Here is a 23544-nt window from a genome sequence, read left to right as displayed (position 1 = left end):
CGGGCTAGCTGTTCTAGGATTTAGGTGGAGGCAGGGGTGCTGGCAGCCCTTTTAGCCTGTGGGACTCCCGGGGCCGGTGTTAGAGACCCTTTTCTCTCATTAAAGAAAAGATAGGTTTTAGGGGCGCCTGGGTGGCGCAGTCGGTTGGGTGTCCGACTTCAGTCAGGTCACGATCTCGCGGTCCGTGAGTTCGAGCCCCGCGTCAGGCTCTGGGCTGATGGCTCGGAGCCTGGAGCCTGTTTCCGATTCTGTGTCTCCCTCTCTCTCTGCCCCTCCCCCGTTCATGCTCTGTCTCTCTCTGTCCCAAAAATAAATAAAAAAACGTTGAAAAAAAATTAAAAAAAAAAAAAAAAGAAAAGATAGGTTTTGAAAGCTCTCCAAGGTGCCTAACCTAATAATACCCTTTCCGACCAAAATTACTGAAGTTAAAAATGGTGCCCACCTATTGAAAATGATTTTTCCAGGTACTTAGTGGATTGTGCTTTTTTTTTTTTTTCTTCTTTAAGTTAGTTTTGAGAGAGAGAGAGTGTGGGGGGAGGGACAACCACAGAGAGGGAGAAAGGATCTGAAGCAGGCTGTGTGCTGATAGCAGAGAGCCCGATGCCGGCCTTGAAATCATGAACCTCAGATCATGACCTGAGCCGAAGTCGGACACTCAACTGACTGAGCCACCCAGGTGCCCCACTAGATTCTGCTTTGTTTTGTTTTTGAAAAAGTTTATTTATTTATTTAGAGAGAGTGAGTGAGAGGCAGAGAGAGAAGGAGAGAGAATCCCAAGTGGGCTTCATGCTGTCAACACAGAGCCTGAATATGGGGCTTGATCCCACAAACTGTGAGATCATGACCTGAGCTGAGATCAAGAATCAGAAGATTAATTGACTGAGCCACCCGGGTGCCCCTGATCTGCTTTTTAATAGAAGTAGAAAATTTTACAGCAGATAGAACCATGAATGAAGAAAGTTGACTTGTTTAAAATTATGTTCACTTGTGAGCACTCCCCAGTGTTTTAGAAATTCCCTTACAGTTAAAAAGAAAGAATGAAAGGGCCTGTTTCTGGTATCTCTGAGATCTTGTTTAGATAATTGACATTTATTTTTCAGATTTTCTATTATGTAAGAGGAAAGGCCCAAACGCATACATATGACCTCAAATAATTTGTAACTGGAGTTTTGCATTTATTTACTGTGTGATGATCTGGAAAGTGTTAATTCAACAAAACAGTGAAGCTGTGATGGGTTGGTTAGAAGGACCCTGGCGAGGTGCAGTCAGTGTGACCATGTGCCATGAGTCCCGAGTCCCTGGGTATCTGTTTGCCACCCCCTTGACCTGGGACAGGTCACCCAGTTCTCCTGTCTTGGAAACGTGGTTTCTGATCTACAGTCGGAAGAGATACTAGTGGTAATGTAACTTCTCACTTTCATTTGAAGACTGTAGAATTGGTGGTGGGTCAGTCACTCCTGTTCTTTGGATCTTGCAGATCACACGGCCCTGCTGTGGAGCATAGAGACAGGGCGGTGCCTCGTCAAGTACTCAGGCCACGTGGGGTCAGGTGAGTGCTCCGGGGCGGGCTGTTCCTTGTGCTGGGAGGGCACTGACCTGGCTGCCCGCTGGGCGGGCCCTCGCGACGGGCGGACGGGTGTGCCGCCTCTGGCAGGGAGCCTCAGGAAGGGACCGCTCCGCTGCCCTGCACGCAGAGCAGGACCTGTCTGCGCTTCATTTACGGGCGCCTAGAAAGCCACCTGTCGACAGCTTTGGAACTGAAGTGTGGACATCGTCTGCGATCGTGTACTCGTTTTAGAGGTTCTCTTTCGGCGTGTGCTCTGCGCGTGTCAGGGCCCAGGGAGGGATGCCGTGTATCCCGGGCTTCCTGCCGCACCTCCTGTTGCCGCTGCTACGGCCGCTCGTCCCCTCCTGTGAGCCGCCCCTGCACGCTCCCTTGTGTCCTACCGCGTCTCTCTCACTTCCCTCCGGGTGCCCGCTGTGCTTCCCTCCTCCTGGCACGCCCTCCACTCCGGTGCCTGTTGGCTGCTTCCTCATTCACTCTCCCCTGCCCAGCCACCGCCGCACCCCTGCCCTTCATAGACAGCCCGGGTGTGCCTGCCCTCTGCTTCTTGGGCTTGGGTGCCAGCCCTTCCCTGGGTGGGGGACGCATCTTGTCCTGTCTGGGCTGTGACCCACGCTTTCCCCTTTTTTGGGGTCTCGTTCCCACGGGGTCCCTCAGCACATGAGTGTCTTCAGTCCACTGCAGGATGGTGCCCAGGAGGGGAAGGCAGTGCTCACGGCGCAGGGAGGCACTGTGGCTTGTTTCCTCCACATGTTTATTCCTTGAAAGCGTTTGTAAAACGAAACACGTGCACATCATCGGAAAATTCAGAGGGTATTAGCCAGCCCGTGTAGACAGTTATAGGACTTTGCTCCCTGCCCTCTTTACTCCATTTCACTTCCCTGAAGGGAACCACTGTCGACAGCTTTACGTATTCTGCTCTTTTCTTTCATTTTTCAAGTAGTCTCTACCCCATTGTGGGGCTCAAACTCACGACCCTGAGATCAGGAGTCACACGTTCCTCCAGCAGAGCCAGCCGGGCACGCCCTCATTCCGTTTTTCGAAATAGCCTATTTTATTATTTCTGAGTGTTGGAGTGTTAGACAGGTGCTTCCTCCTGCTGGAAGGAGGGCCGTCTCCCTTGCCTTGGATGAGATCCTCCACTCTTGTCCTCACCAAGTGGTGACAGCACAATTCTCATCACTCGTGGCTATGTGTGTATTGGTCACAGCTGCTTGTAACGTGTCTTGTTTTTTCTTCCGCCTGGTTTCTGCATCCATCCCTGACTCATCCCTGTGCTCCTGTGTGACGTGCCTTTCCGGTGGCCATACTCGGTGCGGCATCTCTGTTCCTTTGTTGTCCCTTCCCTGGAGCTTCCCCTCTCGCTGGATGGCCTGGACGCCCAGCTCTTCACCGGCCACCCTGTGCACCTCTCTCCCGTGTCCTCTTGCCCCAGCACGTGGGGTGCACACCGCCCTGGGCGTCAGGAGGCCGGGTGATGGGAGGTGGAGCGCTGATGTCTGGCCTTCCCTTCTGGGGTGCTGTCCTCACAGACACCGTGTCTGCATTGCTCGTGTCCTGGCTTTGGTCTTTCCACTAGGTGGTGTTGCGATGACGTGGCCAAGGTCCCTTTAGCCTGAAGGGAGTGGTTCTCCCCACCTGGGATTTCTATGAGCATAGCTCACTGCAGGTGGTTTGCCGTGTCTGTCCTGCCTTGTTCCGGCATCACCTGAACGGAGGACCCTCCTGTGCCTCGTCCCCTCTGCCTCAAGAGTCACGTGCTGGGCTTCGTGGCTGCCCCTGCCCGACCCCCAAGTAGAGCCCTCTTGTGCGGGGGATGGTGCTTCTTCCTGTTTGTTGTTCTTTTATGTTTGTGGTAAAGTTAGGCACACAAACCATTTAAAGATCGGGTGCCTCTGAAGCTTGCTGTGGAGAACATTGGTCTCTGGTGGCCTCTCCCTTTCTGCTCCTGGTGTGGCCTCTGGGAATTGAGTTAGCCGCGTGTTGGGGGTGCTGCGCATCTTTGGAGAAGGTGCTGGCGGGGCTCACCTTCCTGTTCTGCCTCAGCCACGGCCAGCAGACCCTCTGCCGGGGGACGGGGCGCAGTTTGGCTGCAGCCCGCCCCCTGCCTGGTGGCACCTGTGCGCACGTGCAGGCCCGTCCCCGTTCAGTGGCGCCGTCCCTTCGGTGAGCTGGTGCACAGTGTGCATGTTGCAGCTGTGACAGTCGTGAAGCACCCGCTGTGTGCTGGGTTCCCGGCCGAGTGCTCCGCACGTGCTCTTTCACGAAGCATGTGTCACGGCTGTGAGGGCCACCTGTGGCACTGGTGGCGCGTTCAGGTTTGCACGGACGTCGAGGTGAGAGGTGGCCATGGAGCTTGCCACTTGCTCCTGGCCCTAGGGGCATCCTGCCGTGTGTGCGTGTGTGTGTGTGTGTGCGTGTGTGCGCACAGGGTCATGACAGCTTATTGCCGGTCCTGAGGAGGCTGTGGTGTCCACCTGCTCCTCCCACACTTACCCGCAGTCTACACTCGCTGGACTTTTCATTTCCTCAGGAAAAGAGAATTCCCAGTGGTGTAGCTGGCGGAATCTTTCTGAAAGAACTTGCTTCATTTTCTGGAACTTTCTGTGCACTCTGTCCTGTCGTGTGTTCGCTATGTGGGCGTGAGTGCTGGCTCCCTCGCAGGGTGGTCCCAGCAGCCAGGCTCCGGCCTCTGCACACTCTGGCTCCTTCTTCTGTGCACCCCACTCCTGCTCTTTTTTCCTGCGAAGCACCTTGGTCCTCCCCCAGCTGGAGGAGGGGACCGTCCGTGTGGATCCTGACTCTCTCTCCGAGCTGGCGAGGCCTGCCGCCTCTGCTCCCGGGGTCTCCTGGAACGGGACGGGAGGGAGGGTGGGCAGTAAACAGTGTCCCTGCTGTGGTCTGTCCCCATCAGTTGTCATAAGTATGGTTTCTCTTTCATCCTGATTCATTTTTCACTCGGGAGGACTTCCTTGTCTACAGAAAGAAGTAGATTATTAGTGTTGTTTTTCTGTATGTCTTATGTGTCAGTAATTTGATCACTCATGTTCAGTGAGTTTTTCATGTATCTCTGCATTTATTCTTAGGTTAACTGGGTGGGAGGATCTAATATTGAACATTAAGTTTTTTTAATTCTTAAAGTTACCTTGTAATGCACGTTGTTATGAGAAACGATGATATGTCGTTATTTTATACCTGTTTTGTAATGTTTTTGTTTTGCAGTGAATTCTATCAAGTTTCATCCATCAGAGCAGTTGGCTCTTACTGGTATGTTGATCTTTTTCTTCTTTATTGAAGAAAGTTATAGATAATTTAAAAATAGCCATAGTCGTTCCTTTCTCGTTGGTCCCTTCCGTAAAAGTCAGATCATCATTTTGTGAAATACTTGAGGGATGGAGGAAGGAGGACACATCAAGTGGCACTTGTTTCACCTGTAGTGTATTGTCAGGTGAGCTTGGCTCTCCCGGGAGACTGCACGTGACCCACCCTGAGCTGGTTTTTGCGAAGCCCTTAGTGGTTGCCCACTTTCTGCTCACACCACAGAGGGAACTTGGTTTTCTGAACACCTGTCATTACTGCGAGTTCCTAATCCTGCGTGCATCTGAAACAGGAGGGCAGAAACAGTAGCCCAGGTCACGGCAGTCTGCGGGGCCAACGTTTTTCCTCCTTTCTGGGCGCTCCTCAGTGGTGGCCGCGTGGTTTTGCCGTGATTTTATGTAGTAGTTTGTACAACAGCTTCATTGTTGAACTGAGGAGTCTTCCAGTAAAATTGTCTGACTGTAGACTCCTGTGACTTTGGGGGACACTGACAGTAATCTCGAGGGGTAAATGTTTAGAGAGTGGAGGTCAGCAAGCTTTTTTTGTAAATTATCGTAACTAAATGTTCTCATCTTTGACAGCCACATGGTCCATGTCACAACCACTCAGCTGTGTTAGTGTGAAAGCAGGAGAGGTAGTGCACGGGTGAGTGGCTGTGGCTGTGGCCCGTGGGCCAGATTCTGCTGACCCTGGGGTAGAGGGTGAGAGTGGGGCCAATCGGGTGCTTTTCCATTTGAGCAGAATATGGTGGGTCTGAACAGGCCTTGACCACAGCTAGTTGATGCCCAAGTAAACACGTGGGGAATAAAGTAGGTGAGAATTTTCCACTTTATGTAATCGGTGAGTGATTGTGAGGAGGGAGGGTGGGGGGGAACAGTGATGGCCAGAGTTGGGGCGAGAAGGGAGGGTGGGGGAGACCGGTGATGGCCAGAGTTGGGGTGAGGAGGCAGGGGAGAGGCATGCTCAATGGAGGTTTGCACGCGGGGCAGGAGAGCTAGCAGGGCAGGCAGTGAGCTCGTCTGACAACTTGAGAAATGTGCCACTGTCCACACGTGGCCGCTTTGGGGAACCTCTTAGCCACAGAGGGAAGTGAGGTTCAGACGGTACCTTGTGAGGGCAGCTGGAGATGCCCGCCCTGCACGTCTGTGTGCCCTTCCCCGGCCCTTCCCTCTGTCCCATGTGCACAGCACCTGGCACACCTGGCCGGTGGCAGTAAGGCCCCAGACCCGCGGGGCCCAGCAGGCTGTGAGCCCACTGATGTTGGGCGCAGGGGAGAAGGTATTTGTGTGGGGCTCACTTTTCTGAAGTACTGTTCGGTTTACTTAGCTTCGATAGATGGACAGGATAACCTGTACTTGTAAGTGTTGCCTGAAACTTCACAGCTTTTCACCGTAAAATGAAAGGAGGGGGTATTTTTAACCACCATCTTAATTGTGTGCATTTAGCCTGTTGTCAGCAGCATCATGCAGTCTCAGAAGCAGCTCTCGATCATTGAGTTACAGAAGTCTGATGACGCTTGGCCAGAACCTAGCAGAAAGCATCTTATACCTGATGTGCACTGTGGGTAATTGTGCCCTGATTTCTGTCCTCAGCTTCTGGAGATCAGACCGCCCACATTTGGAGATACGCCGTCCAGCTGCCAACGCCCCAGCCTGTTGCTGACACCACTGTAAGCAGCACCTTTACTTACCATGAAAGCGCCACTTGGGGTATGTTGTAGGGTTCTTGACACTTGCAAAGTTTAGGACAAATTTATATGGTCTCTTAAAAAAAAATTTTTTTTTTTAATGTTTATTTATTTTTGATAGAGGGAGAGTGCGAGGTGGGGAGGGCAGAGAGAGAGGGAGACACAGAATCTGAAGCAGGCTCCAGGCTCTGAGCTGTCAGCACAGAGCCTGATGTGGGGCTGGAACCCATAAACTGCGAAATCATGACCTGAGCCGAAGTTAGATGCTCAACCGACTGAGCTACCCAGGCGCCCCCAAATTTATATGGTCTTACAGACTGGATGTTTGTGACCCCCCTTTAGAGTTTGAAGCCCTAACTGCCCCCCAGTGTGTCTGTATTTGGAAGTGAGGTACTGACGCTGGGGTCCTGTTGGCATAGCATTAGCGTCCTTCCTCAGACACCAGTGAGCTTGCATGTGTTTCCCTTCCCTGCTGTACCTGGGAGCTGCCATGTGAGGCTGTAATGACAAGCTGGGAAGGCTTGCACCAGAAACCGAATAGGCCGCACCTTGATCCTGGCTGCCCGGTCTTGGTGTTTTGTTCTGGAAGCCTGAACAGAGGACAGTGTTGAAAGTGAAGTTCCTTGTTTATATATGTGTGCATGTATGTTCTCGCCCCCCTTTCCACAGCTAGTAAACGTTGGCCATTAATATTTAAAAACTATACAATTAGGTCACGTTTCTTAACGTTTTATATGTTTTAGACCACGAGTCTGTCTTTCACGTAAGGTGAACTGGGGGCGCCTTGGTGGCTCAGTCGGTTGAGTGTCAGGATCTTGGTTTCGGCTCAGGTCATGATCTCACAGGTGGTGAATTGAAGCCCCACGTCAGGCTCTGTGCTGGCAGTGCGGAGCCTGCTTGGGAGTCTCTCTCTTCCCCTCCCTCTCTGCCCCTCCCCTGCTCTGTCTCTCTCTCTCAAAACTAAATGAATTAAATAAACAAACGTAAGGTAAACTGTGTAAGTCAGTGTGTGTGACGTCATCTTCAAGGAGGTAAAGGTAGGTGGTTGACAATGGGTTGCATATTGAGAAGAAGGATGGGTGGATTTAGACCATGAAGCCTTCAGTTAGCTTTTTTCTGCTCGGATGTAGTTGTTCCCTTCAGCCCAGCACCGTTTCTGGTCACACAGAGGCCTCGGGTAGCCTTCTCCTTGCTTCTGTCGCAGGAGAGCCGAGGGGTCACTCAGCCTGGCCCTGTGCTCTCACGTGGGCGGACACGGCGCCGGGCAGCGCGGAGCTGGGGACGCACTGTGGCCGGAGTCGCCAGGAGGATGGCACTCGCCCTCTGACCGTGCTGTTTCCGCCTTGGAGTGTTGTGTTACTTGTTTCTTTCTTTGAAATGTTGTAAACATTGTTCTCTTTGGAGATGGGTGAAGTAATTACAGTGATGAGTAGGAATTGTCTTCAGTGAGGAGATCTAAACAGTTTGTTTTTATTTTTATTTTTTATTTATTTTTTGAATGATTATTTTTATTTTTTAATATGAAATTTATTGTCAAATTGGTTTCCATACAACACTCAGTGCTCATCCCAACAGGTGTCCTCATCGCTGCCCATCACCCACTTTCCCCTCTCTCTCACCCCCCATCGACCCTCAGTTTATTCTCAGATGTTTTTAAGAGTCTCTTATGGTTTGCCTCCTTCCCTCTCTGTAACTTTTTCCCCCCTCCCCCTCCCCCGTGGTCTTCTATTAAGTTTCTCAGGATCCACCTAAGAGTGAAAACATACGGTATCTGTCTTTCTCTGTATGACTTATTTCACTTAGCATCACACTCTCCAGTTCCATCCACGTTGCTACAGATGGCCAGATTTCATTCTTTCTCATTGCCAAGTAGTATTCCATTGTATATATAAGCCACATCTTCTTTATCCATTCATCAGTTGATGGACATTTAGGCTCTTTCCATAATTTGGCTATTGTTGAAAGTGCTGCCGTAAACATTGGAGTGCAAGTGCCCCTGTGCATCAGCACTCCTGTATCCCTTGGGTAAATTCCTAGCACATTTTTATATTTATCTATCTATCTATCTATCTGTTTATTTATTATTTAAAACAGTTGACAATTTTATTTTCACATCTCACAATACAAATGAAAATTGCTTTTTTTTTTTTTTTGTCCCGCTACTCCCTTGGAAAAACTATTCTCTGTTTGATAGGAAGGGGGAGCAAGTCTTCCTTGTCATGCTGTTAGAAAACACCCAGAGTCACAGCACCATGATCTCCTAGTGAAGTAGAACAAGTAATATAAAATGGATATAAGGAGGTTTCTGTCTCTCCTTACCTGTCTGGTCAGGTCATTCCTGGCCAAGTGGGCACCATCGTGGGATGGGCGGGGGAGGTCTCATCATTGGGGGCCGCAGGCGTCATTGGCGTGTAGCCTCCCATAGGCGGCCTCATTCCAGGAGAGGGTCCAACTGGCATCATCCCAGGAGGAGGAGGGCCTCCCATATGGGGTGCTGGCGTCATACCAGAGCAAAGAGGACCCGGGAGACGAGGGGGAGGTGGGATCATTGCTCCTGCAGATGGAGGACAGAGTGGAGCAGGAGGAACCTTTCCTTGCAGAAGTGCAGCAGTTGCTCTGTCCATCAGGCTCTGGGCTCGCTCTTGGCATCCATTTCTGATAGCGGATCTTTCACATTCTCTTTGTGTTTCCTACTACTGCAGTGTGTCTTTCTCGCAGACGGAGAGTCATGGGTGAGGTATGTGTCGCAGGAGTCACAATAAAACTTAGGCATGTTGCTCTGCAGACCATTGGCCACTCTGTCGTACGTTTTTATTTTTAATTAAAATGTTTGTTTTAAATTTTAGAGTGTGAGAGTGCAAGCAGGGTAGGGGCAGAGAGAGGGAGAGAAATCTCAGGCAGGCTGCACAGTCAGTGAGGAACTCGACATGGGGCTCAATTCCACAACCCTGGGATCACGACCTGAGCTGACGTCAGTTAGGCGTTTAACCACCTGAGCCACCCAGGCGCCCCCTGAACAGTTTATTTTTAATGGAGTGTTTTGTCTTTTATTTTAACATGTTTTTTTTCCCTCGTGGAATAACCAGACTATTATTTAACATGGCCATTGGCTTAAGAAATAGTGCTGACAGATGATAAGGCAGAGGGGCCAGGGAGAGGGTTCAGCAAATGTGTTAACGTTGTATGGATTTGTTTTCAAAGGAAATAAGAAAAATTCTAGTTTTGGCAGAGGGAAAAAATCACATATAGTACTTACATTATAAAATCGTAATATATTATTTACGACGTTAAATTGACCCTGTTTTCTTCTTTGTGATTTTGTTTGCGTTGGGTGCAGGGACTGTCTGTGATTGATAGTTGCCACCTCAGGCTTTTGGGGTGACTTGGGGCAGCCCGTGTCAGTCAGTGACGGAGCCTCGGAGGGTCCCGCGCGGCCTGCCCTGGAGATGGCACTTGTCATAAGCTCTCGCCGCCTGGGCTTGCCTCGGGTTGACTTAACGGCTCGCCTGCATTTTAGAAGAAACTTTAGTCTGTTAAGATCCTTGTTCATTTTTGGGGCGCCCGGGTGGCTCAGTCAGTTGAGCGTCCGACTTGGGCTCAGGTTATGATCTTGCGGTTTGTGAGTACAAGCCCCGCATCGGGCTCTCTGCTGACAGCTCGGAGCGTGGAGCCTGCTTCGGATTCTGTGTCTCCCTTTCCGTCTGCACCTCCCCCTTTTATGTTCTGTCTCTCTGTCTCTCTAAAATAATTAACACATTAAAAAAAAAAAAAAGATGGTGGGGCGCCTGTGTGGCTCAGTTGGTTGAGCGTCTGACTTCGGCTCAGGTCATAATCTTGCGGTTTGTGAGTACAAGCCCCGCGTTGGGCTCTGTGCTGACAGCTCAGAGCCTGGAGCCTGCTTCGGATTCTGTGTCTTCCCCTTTCTCTGTGACTCCCCTGCTCACGCTTTGTCTCTGTCTCTCAATAGTAAACATTTACAAAAAAATTTAAAAAAAAGATCTTGTTCGTTTTCACCAGTACAGCTTTTTAAAATTTAGCTTGGACCAGAGAGTTTTAGTTGGCATCTACCAAGAAATACTTGATGAAGAAGTGTTTGGGTGGTGAGTGGAGACACTTTCAGATGGCCTGTCAAGTCACTGTGGGACCCCAGCTGTGTGATGTCGAGCAACTGCTTTAATTCACCGGGTGGCTTCACTTTCCCTGTTGAAACAGGAAGATCGAATCAGGTTACCCACGTGGCTTCCAGGGACCCTTCCTTCACGAGAACCGTGATTCAGTGGCTCCTTGGTCCTGTGGCCACTCGTGTTCGGGAGATCCACTTAGCATTAAGTCAGCAATGTTGGACATTCTCCTCCGCTGTTGCTGGCGGTCAAAATGGTTCAACCGAAATGGATTATCCCCAAGATGTGGGCAAAAAGCACACAGACCATTCTCACTCCTTCCCCTGCTCTTCACGTCAAGTGTTAAAAGAGCTTATAGGGGTGCCTGAGTGGTCAGTCGGTTGAGTGTCCGACTTAGGCTCGGGTCATGATCTTGCAGTCTGTAGGTTCGAGTCCTGCATTGGGCTCTGTGCTGACAGTTCGGAGCCTGGAACCTGCTTTCGATTCTGTGTCTCCTTCTCTCTCTCCCTTCCCCCGCTCATGCTCTGTCTCTCTCTGTCAAAAATAAAAATAAACATGAAAAAAAAGTTGAAAAACTTATAATTATTCGTGAATGCGACTTACTATCTTTGCATTTTAAAATACTTTCAATTCTTGTCTAGTTTGGACAAATGATTTCTGTGAAGGTTCCTATTGACCTTTCCATCGTGCGTCCCGAGAGCTAGAGCTCTCTGAAATGGGGGTCCCCTGGACCCACTCTGAGGAAATCCCTGCGTTCACGCTTACTTGTCACTTTTTCCTTCACGGTTCTCAGGGAAAAGCACAGCAGGCGCACCAGTTCTGTGTGCCAGCAGTGAGCAAAACTCTCAGGAATTTTGGGATTATCTTTGATGCGTCTCTTCTTCCTCACCTGTTTTCCATCTTCCGTTTCCATCTGTCTGTGACATCTCACTGCTTCTGGTTCTTCTGTAATTCTGAATGCACTTCTCTGTCCTGTCTCCCCGTCTACCCTTTATGTAACACTTACCCAGAGATCTCTGCTGAGCCGCGGCTCCACCCGGCACCCCTCTTCTGTGCCTGCCTGAGGCACCGTGCAGGCCGGCCCTGCCCGTCAGGGCCAGAGAGGGCCCGGGGGCTCCTCACGAGTGGCTGTGGGAGCTGAGGAACCTCGTGGCCAAGGGGCCATTGTTGGCTGGGGGAGAGCCCCGAATCACAGCATCCCCATGCGGCATCTCCAGGGACCACATTGCTCTTCCTGTTGGGGTGCGGTTACCGGTCAGGGTCCTTTCTCCTGGAGCAGGTTATGCTCCTGGGGTGTGTCCTCATGCGGTTAGCCCGCAGGGGCCGTCACCTCTAGTCCCTGCCGAGGCTCCCCGTTCCGGCCTGGCCACTCATGTTGTATCCTCTCTGCACGCACGAGGTCAGGAGTGGTCTTTCTGGACTTGTACTTGCCACCTTGCCAAGCCCTTTGCCAGTCCCTGGTGCCAGCCCAGACCGGACGCATTCGGTGTACCTCCCTCCCTGCCGGCCCGCTTGGCCCTCTTCCTGGGTGTTCTCCCCTCATCCCTCTTATGCTCTCCACCCTGCAGACCTCCCTGACTTTGCTTCGTAGTCTTTAGTGTGCTTTGAGATCGGTAACTCTGCATAACGTGTGTTTAACTTTCCTGCTGGATGGAGAGTCCCTGTGCTTCCTGCATTTGACCTGGGAGTGCCCTGAGCATGCACTCCTGGCATGCTGCCTCCAGTGGCCGCTGCCCCCCCCCCCCCCCGTGACTTTCCACTGTCCTTACCCCCTCGGGTTTCCTACACAGACCTCAGACCCTCACGCCGTCCGCACCCTCCTCTGCTTCTCTGTGTGTTCCTCCTGCTGTGGGGCCTCGCTCATTGGCATCCCTTCCATGCGGCCTGGCTCCCGGCTGTCAGTCCTTGGGCAGCTCCGTATGGGATGTGATCTGTGTCTCTCCCGCCTCCTCCTCTGAAGCCACCTTTCCCACCTCCACGCCCGTGACTTTGCTGTTTGTGTAGCTTCTTGGGGCTTTGGCACCTGCTCTTCGGTTGGGAATGCTGTTCCCCTAAGTGTTTGTGCCTGGATCCCTTGTTTTCTTCATGCTCCAACTCAAATGTCACTTTAGCAGCGGGTCTTTCCCTGATAATTCTGTATAAAATAGCCCTCGCGACTGCCCATCCCTCCATCTGCTCCGTTTCTTAGTGCTTATTACTGCCTGAATCTGTGTGTGTGTGTGATACATCCTTACGCTTTGTGCATGTGCCTGTGACCTGCATCCCTACACTGTGTGTACGTGTGACCCATATCTCTACTGTGTGTGTACGTGTGACGTGTATCCTTACACCGTGTGTATGTGTGACCTATATCTCCATACTGTGTGTACGTGTGACACATATCTCTACACTGTGTATGTGTGATCTATATTTCTGTACCATGTGCGTGTACATGTGACACATTTCCCTGTACTATCTGTGACATTACCACTCTAGCACGTGTGTTTACATGGCACGTATTTCCATACTAGCGTGTGTATACGTATGCCATACATTGCCATACGAGTATGGATGTGTGTATGTGTGTGCACGCGCGCATACATATGCCCCTGTGTGTGGTCTGTCTTCCTCGCTAGCATGTAAACTCCATGAAATGAGGACGTTTCCAGTCTCTGGGGCTCTAGTTCCATTGTTCCACATGTCCATGTGAGACAGAGGTCATCTTTCTCTGCTGTGGGACTGGCATGTGGTCTGGCGGTGTGTAAGCACCTGATATTTGTTGAATGAAAGATCGATATGTTTTCTTAGAGAGCTGAAGCCTTTTGTGTTTTCATTTTAGTTTTTGACAAAAGACCTTACAGGAAAATAAAATGAACTCGTATCTGTTTCTATAGCAATCGAATTCTAAGTAGCCTTCTGAGAATTGAAATGTTTCTTTTTTTATTGTGATAAATTACTGACTTTCAAATGTATTTTATATTTTAGTACATTGCTCCTAATATGTGGTAAAAATTTAAAATAAAGTCATTTTATTTGCCATTTTATTGCTGACTGGAAATGGACTGTAGCTTATTGATGTCATAGTGGCCTTAATTTTGTTCTCTTCTTATACGTGGTCGTGGGTTTTAACCAAGTAGATAATCATGAAGTTGATAAACGGTCATCAAGCTCCAGATACTTGCCAGATACCGTGCTGTTGTTGGTCATAACGATGATCAAGTCCTAGAAAGACAAATGACAACAGTCTGATTGTGTAGCTGTGTCAGAAAAGACTCAAGATTCCCAGGGAATTTCTTCTCTGCTCTCACAATCAGCAGCAGATGTGTGGCGAAGATGAAGTGGAGTGCTCCGATAAAGACGAGCCTGATGTTGACGCGGATGTGTCCAGTGACTGTCCTACCATCCGGGTGCCGCTGACGTCTCTTAAGAGCCACCAGGGAGTGGTCATAGCCGCTGACTGGCTGGTTGGGGGGAAGCAGGCAGTGACGGCCTCCTGGGACAGAACAGCGAATCTGTTTGACGTGGAGACGGCGGAACTCGTTCACTCTCTGACAGGTACTTCAAGTGTCGGTGATTTCCAGTTGGCGTGCTTTTGATTTGCGTGCACGTGTTTATATCTTACCTTGCAAATTACTTCTTGTCCAGGATTATTTTTACTTCTTGTGGTCCCCAGATTGTGATTTTTCAGGGACCCTTTCTAAATTACAGAACTGTTTGTTAGCTAAACCTATTTGATCTTTAAGGGATTTAACTGTAGCACGTAATACCTAGATATTTGAAAAATGGCTGTCCTGTCAGCTTCCTATTGCTTTGTAGCAAATTTCCAGAAACTTAGTGTCTTAAAATAACATGGATTTATAAGCCCATGGTTTCCCTGGGTCTGGAGTTCTGGGCACATGCTCGCTGGTCCTGTGCTCAGGGTCTTATGGGTGAAACGAAGGTGCGGTCTGAGGCTGTGATCTCATCTGAGGGTTAGGTTCTGTCCTCTTACTTACCGCCGGTGGAAGGACTCGTTTTGTTGTGGCATATGGCCGAGGTCCCCATACGACTGAGGTCCTTGTTTTCTGGCGACCTGTCAGCTGGGGACCCACCACTCTCCGCATCCAGAGCGTGCCCCCATAATCCCTCGTGGCCCCTTCAGAGATGTTTCCCCACACAGCTGTTTGCTGTGTTTTCCGCTTCCAGGAGAACATCTCTTTTCAAGGGCCTGCCTGATTAGGGCGCGCCCACCTAGGACAGAGTTTCTTTTGATTAACTTGAAGGCACTCATTTGGAGGTCTTAGTTACATCTGCAAAATCTGTTTTCCCTTTTAATGTACCGAGCTTACCAGAGTGATATCTCGTCGCATTTACAGGTTCTGCCCCAACTCAAGGGAAGGTATCCTCCAGGGTGTGTATGCCAGGGAAGGGGGTCACCGGGACATCTTAGAGTTATGCCCACTACAGACGTTTTTGCAAATTTGTCAGTAAGTGAATTTCCTCATTGAGTGTTAAGGATTATGTTTTACTAAGGGTTCCACATATTGTAGTATTAGAAGTTACTCTGGAATTAAAGATGAAGAATTAGTTTGTTCACATATTTAGCCTATTAAAGAGATTTGCCAGACCTTCTGACCGTCAGCATCAAGAGGTGGGTCACGCTCGCACTCGTTTTGCTGATCCCTCTAAATGTGTGGATGAAAGGACTCCAGTTCCCGAGGGAAAACCAGTTCCACTGCGACCCCACACGCTAGTTTTAAGTGACTTCTTATCTTTCCCTACTTGCATTCCCTTGTACGGTGACCGTGAGCAGTAGAGACCATAAAGAGGTTTTGATTCTTGTGTTCTTAAGAAAGCATCGCTGTAACTGTGCCTACAGGTGGATGATCTTGCATTTTTGTCATCTTTGGTTGTAGGGCATGACCAGGAGCTAACGCACTGTTGCACACACCCCACCCAGCGGCTTGTGGTGACCTCCTCCCGGGACACGACTTTCCGTCTTTGGGATTTCAGGGACCCTTCCATCCACTCCGTGAATGTCTTCCAGGGCCATACGGAGTGAGTCACAGTCATTTAGAGATCTCTCTCTTTAACTGTTCGTGAAAAAAGTTTTGCAGGTGGATATTAAAACTTAATTCGTATCTTCATTTCCAGTATTAACTTCCAGCTCCACGTCTTCCAAACTGGCTGCTCTTTCCCTAAACGTTTAGCTCCATTTGGGTATTTGTAAGACTTTAAAAGATTCAGTCACTGAAGTTCTCACAGGGAATTGGATGGTGGTAGGATGGGGCAGTGGGGAAGTCAGGAAACACTAGAGTTGGTGGCCCGCACAGCCTCTGCTGAGCACCTGGCCAGAGCTGGGGAGGACACCCCCCCTCCCCCTGCCCCCCTCCCCTCTTCCCCCTTACAGGGAATTTTTTTTTTTTTTTTTTTTTTTTTTTTTTCCCTCCCCCCCCCGGCCTGGCCATCTATTGGGCAGCTCAGGCATAGCTGTGTCTTGACAGAATTCTTCTTTTTTTTTTTTTAACGTTTATTTATTTTTGAGACAGAGACAGAACATGAACGGGGGAGGGTCAGAGAGAGAGAGAGAGAGGGAGATACAGAATCTGAAACAGGCTCCAGGCTCTGAGCTGTCAGCAAAGAGCCCGACACGGGCTTGAACTCATGAACCGCAAGATCATGACCTGAGCCGAAGTCGGACGCTTAACTGACTGAGCCACCAGGCGCCCCCAGAACTCTTACTTCTTTCCAAAAACTTTTCTCCAGTCAGACCGTTCCCGATAAATCACATGACCATCTTTCCAGAGACATCCCCGCTCCCCTGCCGTGCCCCATCCCCTCCGTGAGCAGGACGCCCTTCCTGTCACACCTCCTGACTGTATCCTGTCATCTGCTCCCCATGCCACCGCAGCCCCTGCACGTGCCTCTCTGGACCGGACCATCTCTGTGTCTGTCTCTCTGGCAGTGTGTGTCCTGAGCTTCAGCGTGTCCAGAAAGGTCCTGTGTGCTCACTAAACACTTGTTATTGAACGCATGCTTGCTCGTTTGGTTGCTTGAAAATAACGGATTTTCTTCATTCCTTCTTTGGACGCACTCCCTAAACAAGCCCGTTTTATGTGTCTAACGTCAGATACGAAATTAGAGATTCAGTGTTGAGAATTCGTGCCGTGTTCACACGGAAACCGGACAGACAGAGGTCTTCAAGAAGCTTGGGGCCAGAAGGGAGGTGGTGTGCTCTGGGACAGCGGTGCGAGCATGGCCTCTGTGTGCTAGGTCCCCCCCTCCCGTGTGTCCTGAGAGACTGTGACAGACTTGCTGCTGGCAGCTGGAGGGGCCGCGGCACGGGGACCGAAGGTCTCCATTCGCAGCGGCTTATCTGGCGGCGTTGGTGCCTGCGTGCAGGGCACTTCTCGCCGCGTCCCTGCTTTCACAGGTCTCGGTCCCGTCCAGGGGACGGCTTCCGGTCAGGCCAGCCTGGACCATGCAGGGGGGCGGCTGTCCTCCATCTGCTCTGAGGGTGGGCTCGCTCTGGGCCCCGAGGACGGGGGAGCCGTGTGCGGTAATGGGGGCTTAGGATGAGCCAGGGCCCCGTGCGCACAGCCCTGCCCAGAGCCTGCTCGTCTCTTCTCTCGGGTGCTTTATGTTGAGGAGGCTCAGGCGCACGTGAATTTGGAGGGGATCGTGTGGCGGCACCCCACGTACTCTGCTCCTGGCCTCACCGGTGGTGTTGTTTTCACCACATCGGTCGTGTTTCTGTGTGTGCACGTGGACGTGTGCAGCGTCTGGACACACAGCGCCCATGAGTGCTGTCTGCCGGGGCCCTGTGCCAGGAGCCGCCCTTGGCCTGCCGCTTCTCCCTTGTACTCCGAGCGCGTCTTTGGAGAGTTGTTGGGCGTTCCCCCGGAGAGGGTGGAAACAGAGTTCTGGGATGGCATCTGATACCCGGCCCACGTTCAGCTCTATCCCTGTTGTCCCTAAAATGTCTCTGATAACATTGTTTTAGAATTCAGTCAGGCTTCATTCATTACATGCACTCATTTTGTTCTGTGGTCCTTTAATCTAGGTTAGTCTTCTGACCATTTGTTGTTACTGTTTTTATTTTAAGTTTATGTATTTAGAGAGAGGGAGAGGGCGAGGGCAAGAGTGGGGTTGGTGCAGAGAGGTAGACTCCTAGGCCAGCTTTGCGCTGTCAGCACAGAGCCTGACTCGGGGCTTGAGCCCACGATCCTGGGATCCTGAGCCAAAGTCAAGAGTTAGATGCTCAAACAACTGAGCCCCCCAGGCGCCCCTGCTGTTATTTTTATGGCGTGGATTGTTTTTGTGAAGAATCTAAGCCATCCTCAGCTAGAATGTCCCACACTCTGCTTCTCTCTGGTTGCCTTTTTGCCAGAAGTCTTCACAGCCACCATTGTGTGCTTTGTGTCCCCAGCAGAGCGTCCTGCTATCGGGGATGCGGGCCTGGAGCGCGGGGGCGTCTCCAGGTGTCCCTACCGCAAGATGTGTTTTCCACGTTGAAATGTGTGAAGTGGCGGGGAGACGTGAGCAGTCTTCTTCCCTAGTGACCTTTCATCCACTGGGTCTGACGTCCTCAGTGATCCTCTCCTGGGTCTCTTATCACCTCGAGTGTGTAGAAGTGGTGACCTTGCTGATTTTGGCCTTCTTTCCACACTCATCAGTTGGCGCTTTGTTCGTTAGTGTAGTTGAGGCTGCTGTAGGCTCAAGGATTATTACACTTTGATGGTTGTAGGTCTTTGTTTTGTAATTATTGTTGTTTCAGTTGTTCCAGACTCGGCTGCTGGGGCTTCTTAGACGTGCCCCTTCTGTCCTGAGCACTCATGACGTCTGGCGCAGGAGTCTGTCCCGGACTCGCTGCACTTTCCCCATCCCACACTGGATGAGTGGCATCTGGCCTGAGCCTTGGGGGCTGGGCTGAAAAGGGCAGTGTGAACCTTATGTGAACAGCCCTCTGTGGCACCGATGGGAGCCTCCCTCCTGGGACACGGGAGGCCTTGCACGCTGGGCACAGCACACATGCGGTCCTTACAGGGGGTCTGGAGCCCTCCTCCAGATGTGTGGAGGCCAACCAAGGCACAGGGAGCTTGGTGGGGGGGTTCTTGTGGGGCCCGACTCTTAAGTGTGATTCCAGAGTCATTTTTCTGGGTGTTATTTAAAGTATCTTTGGTCACATTCTGTTTTCAATTGCTTTTTTTGATTGTCTGAAAGATTTTATTTTTATTTTCTGCAAAAAGAGCCAAGAATTTATTTGTGTTATTGGGTGTTGTTGGAAGCGTGTGTTTAGCGTTAAGACTATTTGTTTTTTTTTTTTTAATTTTTTTTTAACGTTTTTTATTTATTTTTGAGACAGGGAGAGACAGAGCATGAGTGTGGGAAGGGCAGAGAGAGAGGTAGACACAGAATCGGAAGCAGGCTCCAGGCTCTGAGCCATCAGCCCAGAGCTCGACGCGGGGCTCGAACCCACGGACCGCGAGATCGTGACCTGAGCTGAAGTCGGACGCTTAACCGACTGAGCCACCCCGGTGCCCCGTGTTAAGACTTTTTGAGTAGTAGGTCTGTCTTGTCTGCCACCCTCTGACTGTGCAGCGTAGGAAATGCTGGGGTCATGGTTCACATGTCTCTATGATTTGGGGTGTATTTTTGTACCTGGTGGATGTGTGAAATAACGGTCGTTTCTGGAGAGATACACTATGAGGAACATGATTGGTTACGAAGGGGTTCTTACTGTTTCTTTTATAAGGTTTTTTTTTAATGTTTATTTTTGGGATAGACACAGAGTGCGAGTGGGAGAGGGGCAAAGAGAGAGGGAGGCACAGAATCCAAAACAGGCTCCAGGCTCTGTGCTGTCAGCCCAGAGCCCCATGCAGGACTTGAACCACAAACTGAGATCATGGCCTGAGCCGAAGTTGGATGCTTAACTGATTGAGCCACCTGCTGCCCCTTTTATTCCCCTAAATGTTGGCTTTCTTTCTTTTCTTTTTTTAATGTTTTTATTATGTTTGAGAGAGAGACAGAGCATGAGTGGGGGAGGGACAGAGAGAGAGGGAGACACAGAATCCGAAGCAGGTTCCAGGCTCTAAGCTGTCAGCACAGAGCCCGATGCGGGGCTCGAACCCACGAACCGCGAGATCCTGACCTGAGCTGAAGTCGGACGCCCAATCGACTGAGCCACCCAGGTGTCCCAGGGATTCTTATTTCTAGCGTGGACCTGTGACAAGGTTTCTTTGGTTTGTTTTTCTCACGGGATCAGTAGTGGCGTAGAGCAGGCATGGAGCCCTGTCTGTCCCTGAGGCCTCTTGCATCTGGATGCCCCAAGACAGAAGTTGATGCTTTCATTTTCTGTATGTAGTGAGGACACATGGACTTGTGAGTGAAAATGGAATAAGTGGACAAGCACCGCCCTTAGACCATGTGCATTTTCTCAACCAAGTTAGGATGAACCAGCATGTTTGTTGATGTGCAAGGTACCAAAATAAGACCGTTCTCCCTTTGGCACTGATTTCCAGTGGTGTCAGAGAAGGGCACGTTTTACCTTTTCAGAGGCCTTGGGGCACTGGCACGGGCTGGCCGGGGGCTTGTGCGCCGTGCCCACGGGCCGAGGCCCCCCTCTGCTCCTTCGGCCATGCCGTGGCCGGTGGCGGCAGGTGGGAGCCTCTCTGTTCCCGCAGGGTGGAGAGGCCGCTGCCTGGGGAGAGCCCGCACGGCGTGGCCAGCAGGTGGGGCTGCAGCCTTGCCTGATCCGTTAGCAGTGAGCCTCTGGGAGTTGCGGCCGCTCGGAAAAACAGGAGGTGGGACATTTTACAGGGTTTTTAGATGAAGACTCTGTTTAGTCGGTAGCTCTTGTTGTTTTGTTTTGTGTTTTTTTTTTTGTTTTTTGCCTCCGGCACGGGTTCCCTAGGTTTGAGCCCACGGGGACAAAGAAATCCGACAGAATACGGTACCTGTGCCGGTAACTACGTGTGCACCTACAGAGGGCGTGCTTTTATCAAACCAAACGCACAGCCTTGTTCCCGACCGAGAGCGGAGAACTGGCTGCTTTCGGACCGTGTTCGGTTTCCTCACTCACCTGCGACGGTCTGAGTGTGGCTTCTCAAACACGCTCGGGTCTCCTGCCTCCCCCAAGCCTTGGGTCCGTCTGACGGCCGCCGCCGCTGCACCGTCCGTTGCCACCCCAACCACGGCTGCTGTCACGGGCCCAAGGCCACATTTCCGACATCCAGCAGTGACTGCCCCTGTAGGAAATAAGTCATTTCGGTGCCTGCAGTGCTGTCTCCTAGACTGGGAGCTAACTCTTGGTTTTCCAGGGTGATTTTCTTGAGTCCTTTTAATCTTTCTTTCTTTCTTTCTTTCTTTCTTTCTTTCTTTCTTTCTTTCTTTCTTTTTCTTTTTTTTTGTATTTTACTTTTTTAACGTTTATTTTGAGAGAGAGAGAAAGAACATGAGTGGGGGAGGGGCAGGGGAGAGACGGACAGAATCCCATGCAGGCTCCATGCTGAGGTGGGGTTCCATCTCACGACCCTGAGATGATGACCTGAGCCATGATCAAGAGTCGGATGCTCGACCAACTGAGCCACCCAGGTGCCCCTAACCCATTTCTTTTCTGAACGTTAAAAGCACAACTCAGACATGCTGTTCCTTACTTGTTGGTATCACCCGAAGAGTTGTAGGTGGGGCACACTCTCCAGAACGTAGTCTCTTAGGGCATATTTTCATTTACAAGAAACTCAACACACATTCTCCAGTAAAGTATGTTGGAATCTAATATCTTATATAATGTGAGTAATTTACTTAGCTCTTCAGTGATTTTGAATTTCTGTATGTTGGGTTTTCTTAAGGCAAGATGTAGCTGTATAGGTTTTAAGATTATTTGTGTAGTTTTATAATTTAAGTTTATTTTGAGAGAGAAAGCATGAGCTGGGAGGGGCAGAGAGAGACAGAAGGAGAAAGAGAGAGAGAGAGAGAGATTGAATCCCAAGCAGGTTCATGCTGTCAGCATAGAACCCGACAAGGGGGCCTGAACCCACGAACCGTGAGATCATGGCCTGAGTCCCAGTTGGACACTTAACCGACTGAGCCACCCAGGTGTCCCCTCCTAGTTTGATTTTTCTAGGATCTGGGAGAGAGGTGACTGTTCTCCTCATGCTTCTGTGTGGATTCTGTGCCTTTTTGTGAAAAGAGAGTTTGAGGTGTAGTGCTTCACTGCAAGGGTACAAATCTATAGCCACACGGTTTCTCTGGAAATTTATGCTGCTGTTGTTATTACTTCTTCATGTAAGCTCTGCTTAAGGTTCTTGTACATTTTTAGAAAGGACAAATAATGTTCTTTTCTTCTTTGTTGTGTTCCATGTGTATTTTTACTTTGTACTGTGAAAGCTGTTCATTATAATAGGAATTTTAGCATAATAGGATTTACTCAGTATAAATGTGTGTCTGTTACTATTTGACTATCTGCTATAGTAGCAAGGGGTACCGATTTATATGAAGGTAAATATTAGATATTTTATATAACAGATTGTTCTTCTAATAGTCAGGGATGAGAAATTGTAGTGTGTACTGTTCTCGGAAATAACAGAAATGGGTAACTGAAATATTTTGGAACGTCACAGGAATTTCAAACGCTGGCAGTTTGTTTTCATAGATTTTTGTCTTCATTGTCAGGAGGTGGAGCTGAAATCCAGTGCTTTTCATCTGAAATAAGCTAAATCTTGTGTGTTGACTAGTTTCTCCCCTGACGGGATGATTGAGTAGGTGAGCTGTTTCAGGCAGTGTCGTTGTAGGACACCCTGCCCTCCCTCCTGGGACGCAGTGGCACTCTCCCGCCGGCCTAGACTCGGGCACACCAGTCATCCCAGCTGGACTCTTACCACGTGGGCTGTGTGTACAGAGGTGCGTCTGCAGGAAGCTTTCGTGGTACCCAAACTTACCTTCGGGTGAGATCCACGAAGTGTCCCTTGAAGGCGGCACGAGAGCTGCCCACGAGGATTGCACTGCCCAGCACAACTGCTTCTCTGGGGGCCTGGCGGAACCACCCCCACCCCCATCCCCGCCTCACGTTTTTCTTATGTTTTGTTTTGTTTTGTTTTGTTTTGTTTTGTTTTGTTTTGTTTCAGTTGCTATAAAAAGGGACTGACAGTTGAGGCAGTCACTGGTCATTAAGCTTTCCCTGTGGGTGGCCAATGACTCTAGTCTGTACCCAGCTGACAGTGTTCATAAGTGTGAATAAACTCTGGCATTGAAGAAACTCGAATTAGCTCACCGTGGATAAAATCTCTGAGAGTGCAAAGTTTTTTCTTTCTGTTTTGCTTTAATTCTCCCTATATAATACTAACTTTATCCTCCAAATGTGAACTTCGGTGCTTTCTTCTAAAGAAAACAAAACACTACATCTAATAAAACAAAATAAAAAAAAATCAGATTAAAAATTATGGTTGCTTCTTTATTGGTAACATTTATTTTTATTTTTTGTATTTGGTTTTAATTGGAGATACGATAATGTTCATAGTTTTTGTTTTCATAATGATTGCTTTAAAGTTAAGACATGATCATATGCTTTCATTCCCAAATTCCCAGGGAAGATATATCATAGTAAATACCAAATTCTAGGTCATTTATGTATGAAGGTGAAAGTGGCTTTGAATTTTGTGTCAGGTTATTAACAATTTTCTTTATACTTTTAAAGAGAAAAAGCATTGGGGTGCCTGCGTGTCTCAGTTGGTTACGTGTCCATATCTTGATTTCAGCTCAGGTCATGATCTCACAGTTTGTGAGATCGAGCCCTGCGATGAGTTCTGTGCTGATGGTGTGGAGCCTGCTTGGGATTCATTTGTTCATATTCCCTCTCCCTCTCCCCCTCTCCCCCTCTCCCCCTCTCCCCCTCCCCC

At 49.8% G+C, this 23544-nt stretch overlaps 1 protein-coding gene across 4 annotated transcripts in view; it reads left to right on the top strand.

Annotated features, from left to right (window-relative positions):
• The window catches only part of WDR37 (WD repeat domain 37), a 65016-nt gene that overhangs the window by 26397 nt on the left and 15075 nt on the right, over window positions 1-23544 (top strand). For 3 of the 4 annotated variants that reach the window (XM_040451566.1, XM_040451569.1, XM_040451568.1), the window contains exons 7-11: window positions 1478-1549; window positions 4787-4831; window positions 6475-6551; window positions 13984-14224; window positions 15565-15706. In XM_040451566.1, coding sequence (XP_040307500.1) covers window positions 1478-1549; window positions 4787-4831; window positions 6475-6551; window positions 13984-14224; window positions 15565-15706 — 577 coding nt within the window. The remainder of the gene's footprint in view (window positions 1-1477; window positions 1550-4786; window positions 4832-6474; window positions 6552-13983; window positions 14225-15564; window positions 15707-23544) is intronic. The other variant, XM_040451567.1, reaches the window with a different exon arrangement.

This window comes from Herpailurus yagouaroundi, unplaced genomic scaffold, assembly GCF_014898765.1.
Source record: "Herpailurus yagouaroundi ecotype Mexico unplaced genomic scaffold, PumYag 203, whole genome shotgun sequence".
NCBI classification, from domain to species: Eukaryota; Metazoa; Chordata; class Mammalia; order Carnivora; family Felidae; genus Herpailurus; species Herpailurus yagouaroundi.
This window is presented reverse-complemented; position numbering and strand designations above follow the sequence as displayed.